We start from the raw sequence: 9,444 nt of genomic DNA, 5'->3' as shown, positions 1-9,444 counted from the left end.
GCAAAGCACCATGATAACATCACAGACCAGTGGCAGAAAACATTCCAGACTCTAACTCCTAATTTTGTTTTCCAGGTGAGTGACAGAGAGCTTGCTGTCCCTAGGAAGAACATCTGACATATTTACACACAGTAATTGTGTATTTACCAGCTTAGGAGGTGAATTGCCAAGGAATGTAAAAAGTCTTGCCCTAGAGTGATGATGGTTTCCGTAGGTGGAGAGCCCWCATGGGTTTGGGGATTTCAGAACAAAAATCTGTGACTTTATTTACTGATCAGAATGATGAGCTTGTGGTATAGAGTGAGAGATGATCTATTGTAATGGAGGAAGCACGGAAAAATGCTGTGTTGGACATATGACAGCAATCCAAGATGAAATAAGATTTAAAAAGTAAAAAAAAAAAGATAAGAAATAATTACTCTGAATTAACTCTAAATCATAGCCATTCTAATAGCTAAAAAATAAAAATAAAAATAAAATAAAATCACATTGTGAGACAGTTTGGCAGCATCAAGTACTCAGTAACAGCATAAAATGGTATAAAATCTTAGCAAATTACATGGTAGGAAAACATTCACACCATGTAAACATCTCTGGAGATTCATCAGGGTTATCTGTCCATTATCAATCCTTTCAGCATCACAGGCATTTATGTCAGAAGYTATTCTGACATGGACAGGGGTTATTTTTGGTGCAAGAAAACACAAGTTCCTGAAGCTCAGCTTAAAGCTCCTGCAGAACAGGAGCACAGAGAGCTTCTAAACCTTTGGCAATCCACCTTCAACAACTGCTCCATTCAGGATAATCTTTGGAGTCTGCTTCTTGTCCATGGGTTCTTCAGATGMACACTCTGGAGGCTCTAGGTCATGGTATTTTCTCCGATAGACCACTCTTGAGATTACAGTTATCAGAAACATTTCCATGATCAGCAGCTGCTGGGCTATATCTAGCAAAAAAAAAAAAAAGAAAAAGGGAGGCAAAGAAAAGCCCTCCAAAAGGTGAAATTGCTGTCAGACAAAAAATGAATTAATTTTTTAATTTTCACCAGTGTAAATGGAACAAACTCAATCATCCTGCCCCCATGTCTCTCTCACTCAGCAATGACATCAATTATAGATTTTCAGTATTGCCTATCAATAAGCATGCAAAAAGTTATGCATCCAAAACACAAGAGACTTAACAGTAATTATTATGGGTGTTGGTTCCCCTTCCTCTCWTTTCTCATGCCAGCTCATCTCCTTATCAAGTTCTTCTTCATGACCATGACAGCTATAAAACTTTTGYTCTTGTTTTTAAAGTAAAAACTGAGATTCTCTGAAGACTAGTGATCCCAGAAAATTAGTATTTTGGGAAAACACCAGAGATTGCCATTAGCAGCACTGAACTGGTACTTTTATGAGTAAATGAAGAACATTCTTCCCCCAAAAAACTTACATGATCCTCTTGCTGTAGAGGAGAGTGGTGGAGCACAGGGGATGATTTTTTGTGTAGCGAATATGTTGATAATAGTGGTCTGCAGGTGGTTCAAAATGACAATAAACTGCACCAGAAAGGGAAAACAAATGCCTTAGCGACCAGAAAGGGGTTTATAGTTCACAAAACAATTCTGCTTTGATAACAGAACCTCGCTTGCCTCATTCCTCCTTGCTTGCCCTCCYTTTCCACCCAACTACCAGTAGGGTGCCTGCCATTCTTCAGAATTCATCTTAAGGTCAGGATGATATTGCTCTGAATAGGAGTATTAAWTTAATCCTGGACTTGAAAAGTGTTTCATCTCAGCCCTTCATTTGGGAGGTACATTATACACAGACCTCCCAGCAGGGATTTCAAATAATACAACAATGTTTGAAAAATGCCTGTTAATTTGACCCATGAGCTTATGTTCTTCCTCAATGGAAGAAGGACTCAAAGAACGTTTTTCCTGTTGTTTCCTCTTTTTGCCACAGTAGTCCCCAAATTATTTGAGACTGGTTTYTTTGCCAGGAGGTAAGAAGGGCTCTTCACAGCTTGAGTCCAGCAACCACCACTTGTGTATCACGTTACTTTGAGCCAGCTATGGAGTTATCCAAGTGTGTCTGGATAACTGGTGTAACTAATTTCAAAGTGCTTAATGGCCAATATTGTTAAAACAGAATATTGTGKAATGCTGAAACAGTCCAGAAAAACCCACACAATGCAACATATCCTCTCCTAATTTTTAGAGGTACACACCAGCATTTCAACATTGCATTCCAGGATACCACATCTGCAAAGCTTCCCTCAAGCCCCACAGAAAGGGCTTTTGTGATTCCAGTGGTCTAAATATAAATAGATTTTACATGGCTTTCACATCTCCAGCACTCCTGAGAGACTAGAGGTAAATTGGCTCAAGATGAACCTGAATAGCAGCCAAGCAGAGTGCTTCAAAGGGATGCAGCTTTCATCAGGTAAAAATATGGCTTTGCACAGCGTATTTAATGGGGAAAAACACCATAAATTTTCAACAAAGGACCAAGAACTAGAGGGACAGGGTTGTATCAGCAGTTAAGGGAAATTCTTACCAGAAATATTGCCTTACCTGATAAAGAGCAAATTTTGGGATAATATTCTTAGACTTAAGGAGAATCCTAACTTTTCGAAACATGATTCCAACAGCCCACAGAGCAAAAAGGGTGAGGGCACCAATGAAGCAGTTAATCCACAGCGCAGGTCCTTTGGGAGAYAACTGAGAAACAAATCACACAGCTTTATAGAACTGCACTTTGCATTTCACTGTTTCCAGGAAGAAGTTGTGAACTGGGTGATGTTAAAATGCTTGTTCCTATCTCTAAGGAAGCTGGTGGCAGCAACTGTTGCTGGTTTTTGCATGGGGAAACTGCCCACAGCCTGAAATAAGTTCTCCCCTGGCAGGCACCAACAGGGAGATGTGTTCAGCCTGGGCAGGGGCCAAGTGACACAATCCCTCAATGTTGCAATTGCCAGCCACTGAGTGTGTGCCTTTTCAAAGACCCCAGCAGCACCTGGTGACACTCAGCAGCTCATGAGAGCATATTCAGCCTGACATCTCAGATGGGTCATTCATTTTATACCATGAAACAGCAACAGAAATACAACTTTTAGTATGAGTTATCCAAGAGAAACAAAATTATTATCAGATAATTATCAGATAATAATCATATAATTAGATAAATATCATCATCTTGCAGGTTACATGGCACAAAGTAGAAGTACAGTACTATCTTCTCATTTTGCAGAGATATAAAAATCACCATGATTTGCTGAAAAACATAAAATTAGGCTTCCTATTAGCATGCCAGTACATACACTTGTTTCTTAAGGTTGTTCCTTACAAAACAGAGGTCAAATACATCCCACAGGGCTACTTGCAGTYCTGCCATTCTAACCACACAAGCTGGGAAATGTATTGGAGCATCATCTGATGCCCAACCCTCAGATGTCCAATTTTTTTTCCAAGAGAGTCAGGGAAGGCAGAAATTATATGCTTCAGGGTCTCAAAAGAATACAATAAGGACTCASTTGGAAGTGCTCCCAGATTTCACAGTTTAGGTGTAGGCTGTTAGTAACATCAACCYTAAAACCTATGGAATTTGTGGACCATCTCTGATTATAATATTTACTTACATTGTAAAGGACGTAATYGCCATTAGTCCAAAGCACTATTGATAAAAATATGAGCATAGGCCGAAGGACAGCAAACTGAAAGGTGCCCAGCTTCAGCCAAAATAGGGCTTGCCTGGCCAAAAAAAAAATGAAACAAACAAAAAAAAAATCAGATAGGTCAAAATCTTATTAGCAACCTTAATAACATTTTCTGGATACTGTCAACTGCAAAACTTCTCCAATCTCGTAGAATGTGGCTAAAATCTGGGGGAGGAACAGCTTCAAGATCAGAAAATCTTTCCAAGAATTTCCCAAGTTTTATTTAATAAAGTCTGTACAAAAGTAGTACTTTTCCTGCAGCAAGTACAAACCAAAGCTGGGCCAAACGTGATGTCTTTCTCTTGCCCTGAAGCCAACCAGGGAGACAGTAGCTGCATAACCGGTTTCTGAACAATTTGCTYTTGCCTTTGTTGCCTTATTATTTCAGTTCTCCCATGAAATGGGTAAATCAGCCTGCTCAGTCATTTCCTAGTCCTGTGGTAGAGCACAAAGGGAATCACACAGACCCAGGTGAAAGCACTGATAGTTTTTCAGTGCATCACGAAGAGCACCATGTCAGCATCTGGTTTTGCTCCTCTGTAGTTTAACAGAAGAAAGGAACTCTCTCACTCAGCAAATTCCACMAGGCTGACAGGACAGCTCAGGATTCCTTCACTTCTGTCAGTACAAAGTGGGTCCTGAACACAGCCTGGAACCTCAGCCAGCATGAAAGGCCACCAGGAAAGGGGGAGATGAACTTTCTAACAGCAGGCATGAAAGCTGACTGACCTGAGCTCTCCTTCAGCCTTCCCAGGACAAGCTGCAGCTGCCTCGTGGTTCAGCCTGTTACTGTGCATCATTTCCCACACTTTCAGTGCTGTTTTCACTGTTTTGAGTTCCTTGAGACTGCCATTGGACATGTCTCAGCAGACAGCAGGCTGCCATTTAATATGCTAAAGGACACTAAAGCCCTGAACCAGGAATTATAGGAATTGCTCAATGTATATAGCTAACAACCAGAGGATTATCAACAGCACAAACACATGTGGAAAGACCTGCAGCGGGCCAGCCATTTAGTGTGTGCCTTTTGAAAGATTTATTATTCCCAGAGGGCTTTAAAGAATAAAAGAYACAGACAAACAGTGCAGTCACTGCAATGCCATGAGTTGCTTCCCTTGTTAACATGGGGCCCATCTTTATTAATCACCAGATTTCTTCTGCCACAGTGCTCCCTATTGCGTAGTTTGTTACATTGCCTCATCTCTACCTTGTTTTTCCCAGGACTGCACATAGTACAAGTTTTTTTTTAAAAGAATGAATCCCTCCCTTGGGGTGGCTTCCTGTTTCCCCATAAGATACCAATGGAAGGAACACGAGACTAACTTTTCTCTTRCATAGCTTGCTTATTTATTTTTTTAATGTACCCTGCAATGGGAAAAGGCTGGAGGTTAGAAGCAGAGAGCAGATGGGTTTCCCAGTRGTACAGATACCAGAGAAGGAGGCCTAAGCCCTCTGCAGAGCAAAAAGCCTTTTTATTTCAGACAGCTGTCCTTCCCCTCCCCAAGCTCCCAATTCCTACAAACTTATACACAGAGTAATAGACGTGGGAAGAAAAACCAAATAAATATATGATTTTTAGTATCTTTACTACCTCTTCTTGGGTACCCCTCCATGTAAATATTTCGTGTTACTCTATTAAAACAAAACAATGGAAACAAAAGTTTAAATTCTAATACCAAATGAGGCAGTTTAAGGAMGAACTATTATATAAAAAATTAGAATTTTTGAAAATGTGTTAGAAACCACAATGCTGCATTCTGTGTGATGCTTTCCTTTGAACAAATCATAAAGACCCCAAAGTGTCTTTGACACCAAAATCCACACTCTCTTAGAAGAGTCTCACTTTTATGTTCAGTCCCTCAGATTTGCCTCACCACACAATGCCATTTCATTGAGATCAAAGCTTTACAATAATTACATCTCCTTTTTGTTCTAAAAATTATTTTAATATGAAGTAGTTTTAAAGTAAAAATCAGAATGAAAAAAAAATCAATTTTATCAAAGTGAGAGGGATTTTCTATCAAGAGAGCCTCCATTCTGCTTGTGAAAAACACCCAATTTCAAGACATTTGTTCCCTTCTGGAATGAAAAGAAACTGAAATGTCAATTATTAGGTTTTCTAGAGTAGAAATTTTTCCTCCCACACACCTCTGCATTATAGAAAAGAAAGAAATTAGTGGTGGTGAACAGCCCCACAGTGATGATGCTGTTGAAAAGAGACAGCTTCAGATGGCTTGAGACTTTTAGGAAGCTTTTCTGTAAGCCTGGCCCTGCCGAGCTGGTTTTTTTTTTGTTTTTTTTTTTTCCAGCAGCCGTTTTCAAGCTGGGAAATCTTTAAGGGGAGACTCACCTGGTGATGGGCACACGAGGGAGGCAGGGGCAGCAGCAGCAGCAGGGGCCCGTGCTGATGGTGAAGCGACCATTTTCAAAGTGCCTGAGGAGCACCTTCTGGCCTCCACACTCCTTAATCATCATCATCAGGAACTTGTGGATCACTATGGCAAAAAAACTAGGAGAGGAAGATAATTTCAGCTTAAACTTGCCTGTGTGTGTCTCTTGTGTGCAGGGCAGTGGCACCTTCTGTACAGGGTTTTTACAGCCTATGCTTTACAATCAAGAAAAATTTCAGCTCTGTCTGTGAGACACCTTCTGCTTTCCAACACCTTGGAGGATCAGAACAGCCYTAACCTCACTGTTAGAGGAATAAAATGAGGCACAGAGCAGGTATGAAATTTCCCAAAGCCATTCTTGTGTCTCTTGTGTGCCTGTGCAGGGCAGTGCCACCTTCTGTACAGGGTTTTTACAGCCTATGCTTTGCAATCAAGAAAAATTTCAGCTCTGTCTGTGAGACACCTTCTGCTTTCCAACACCTTGGAGGATCAGAACAGCCYTAACCTCACTGTTAGAGGAATAAAATGAGGCACAGAGCAGGTATGAAATTTCCCAAAGCCATTCTTGTGTCTCTTGTGTGCCTGTGCAGGGCAGTGCCACCTTCTGTACAGGGTTTTTACAGCCTATGCTTTGCAATCAAGAAAAATTTCAGCTCTGTCTGTGAGACACCTTCTGCTTTCCAACACCTTGGAGGATCAGAACAGCCCTAACCTCACTGTTAGAGGAATAAAATGAGGCACAGAGCAGGTATGAARTTTCCCAAAGCCATTCTGGTGGCAGAGTTGGTATTACAGCACAGGCTTTCCTGGCCCCAGTCATTATGGCAGTATTTTTCCATAAGTTATCTAGTTCTGACTAGTCCAAACTTTTCAGAACAAGTCCTCTTCCTCCTCAAACATGGCTTTCAACCAACAAACATGGCTAGGTTCATATAAAYAGCTATCTCCAAATGTGCTGGCCCAGGCAGGGTGTGGCTCCCCTGCAGACAAAGCACGGGGTGCTGCAGCCCCACCTCTCCCTCCTTGCCCAGGGGCACATTGTCAACCCTCCCCACAACCACAGATTGTGCTACCCAACTGACTCGTGGAAATCCAATCAGTAAAAAAGGTCCTCTTCTGCACTGCCTGCAGCTTGGGCAGGGGAGGAGGGGGAATTTAAACATGTCTGAAGTGCCACAGGACTGGACTGTTGGAAGTTSCTGGCAATCTGCACTACCTGCATGCCAACAGCGTGCCCTGCTGCTGTGCTGTCCCTCCTCTTTCACTCTACACTTTCAGTAAACGCACTGTGACACAGGGTGAGGCACCTCCTCAGAGTTTTGTGATACGGTGCTGCAGTGCATTCCAAAATCATCTCCAAATGTAGAGTGCTCAGGGCCASGGCATCCCCCCACCCGGTCCTGCCCACCAGGGCTGTGCCATCCTCTCCAGAAAGCAGGGACCACGGTGCTCCCTTCTTCTCTGTGCACGCCAGAACTGTCACACTCATAAAGTGCTTTTATCAGGACAACTGTGGAACATTTTTGCATTGATATACTCATCAGGGGCTCACTTGGCACCATTAATAATMGACCTCCACGGTTCATCATTAGTAAAAGTGCAGGGAAGGAGTCACAGGCCAGACTCTCATTCCACATGACAYGCAGAGAGAGGAAAGACAGACTACAGCTCCAAAGAGACTGTCAATCCAAGGAATCAATTACATGCAAGTCACAGATCCTTCACATTGACGTTCCCACACTAGGGGACTGGAGCACTGGGAACTGTTTCAGCATTTTCCACCTCCCAGAAAAGAGCTGCCAAGAGATTTCAACTCGAACAAAAAAATTACCGAATTGTTAAATTTACAAAATKACTGTGTTACCAAGAGCAGCAGATGTTTAAAGGGAAGAAATTCAGGGTTTGGAACAACATCCAGAAACAAGCAGAATACTCACATTCCTGCTGTGAAATCTGTAAACATTGTTGAGCGAGGAACCCACATGCCAATGCATGAAGTAGTGGAGATCACCTACAGGGAAAGGGAGGAGGGTTGTGTGAAGGGCAGAGATAAAGCTCATGTGTCTCCAGGGGATTTTCAGGGAAGCCCTATTTTCAACATTCAGTTTTATCTCGTTTCCATGCTAACTTACTGGAGCTGCAGCATTAATCCAAATTATGATTGCTCTTTTGGAGGAGGGGATTTTCCTGTAGATGTAGACTGCTTCCTCTATAAACACCAGGATGGCAATGAGCGTCATCAGAGTCAAGGTTGCAAAGAGAAATCTGCCTGGTAGGTCAAGGCCTGCRGAGAGAGAAAGGAAAACAGACAGTTCTGATTTATTTCATAAGCATTTCAAACATTAATGTAACAACACCATCTCTGAGGGGCTTCTTTSCCCTAATCCTGCAAATATTTGCACTCATCCTTAGTTAGACAGGCAGACCACTGACTCCACARAACAGTTCAAATACTGACGTTCATGACTAAATCTTTCCAGGATCCACAGACAGTATGTGGGAAGAATACRCAGTCACCTTCTCAAAGCATTGTGCAATAGTCCCTTTCAGAAAGGTGGAGTTCCAGGACAAATATCCTTAGGTGAATGTAAATATGTAGCAGAAATAAATACATAGTACARACTACAAATAAATACAGTAAATACATAATCTGGGAACTTTTCCAGGTTGGCTACAAGCAAGCATGTGTTCACTCAGTATTAGCTCTCCACTTCCCTCATATTTTCATGGACACGTTACATGTAACTTCCTTAGGCAGGCAAACTTACAAGAAGCTCGGTGGAAGTCTGTARGGCACACAAACAATGTGAGAGAAAGCCCCTGGTATGCCTAGCCTGAAATAAAACTTGATGTCTTCACCAAAATCTTTTTTGCTTCTCCCTTGAAGATGCATATGGATATCCACATTTACCCACGGGTGATGGGGTTTATGTCTCCCTTGACTCTGGGTATGGATATCAGCTTTTACCCACAACTGACGTTTGAAGTGCATTTTCTACCAAGGGATGTGTTTCCAGAGACAGAAGAAAGTCCTGCCGTGTGTGGACTCATGTTTAATTTAGGAGAATTTCATGTTCATCATCAGTGCTAACTCCCACGCTCTATTTGAAGCAAAGCAGAGCCTCTGTCCCAACCTCTTTAACCGAACCCACTTGAAAAAAAAACAAACCAAAAAAAAACCAAAAAAAAACCAAAAAACCGGCGCTTCCAGACTTGTCTGCAGGCGGGGCAGTGCACGTTTCAGTGGGTATCTCCTCTCCTCAGATCTCATCGGAGGGAGCCCGAGACCTGGCGCATCTCCACCGGTTCAGCGCTCTGTTCCGCGGGTCCCGGGTGGCCCCAGAGCTCCAGCCCG

The 9,444-nt window shown here is 42.3% G+C and overlaps 1 protein-coding gene across 1 annotated transcript; it reads right to left on the bottom strand.

Annotated features, from left to right (window-relative positions):
• Positions 1–450: 450 nt before the first annotated feature.
• LOC130579005 (organic solute transporter subunit alpha-like) lies at positions 451–8,719 on the bottom strand. Its single transcript, XM_057375484.1, has 7 exons — positions 8,222–8,719; positions 8,027–8,100; positions 6,050–6,208; positions 3,622–3,733; positions 2,558–2,704; positions 1,435–1,540; positions 451–946 (listed from the first exon to the last, which is right to left on the bottom strand). Exons 1-7 carry the CDS (start codon positions 8,327–8,329, stop codon positions 759–761), a joined length of 894 nt encoding a protein of 297 aa, XP_057231467.1. The 5' UTR covers positions 8,330–8,719; the 3' UTR covers positions 451–758.
• Positions 8,720–9,444: the final 725 nt, after the last annotated feature.

This window comes from Malurus melanocephalus, unplaced genomic scaffold (genome assembly GCF_030028575.1).
Source record: "Malurus melanocephalus ecotype Western Australia unplaced genomic scaffold, MMel_1.1 scaffold_250, whole genome shotgun sequence".
Classification (NCBI taxonomy): Eukaryota; Metazoa; Chordata; class Aves; order Passeriformes; family Maluridae; genus Malurus; species Malurus melanocephalus.
The sequence above is the reverse complement of the archived record's forward strand: the minus strand, read 5'-3'. Positions and strand labels throughout refer to the sequence as shown.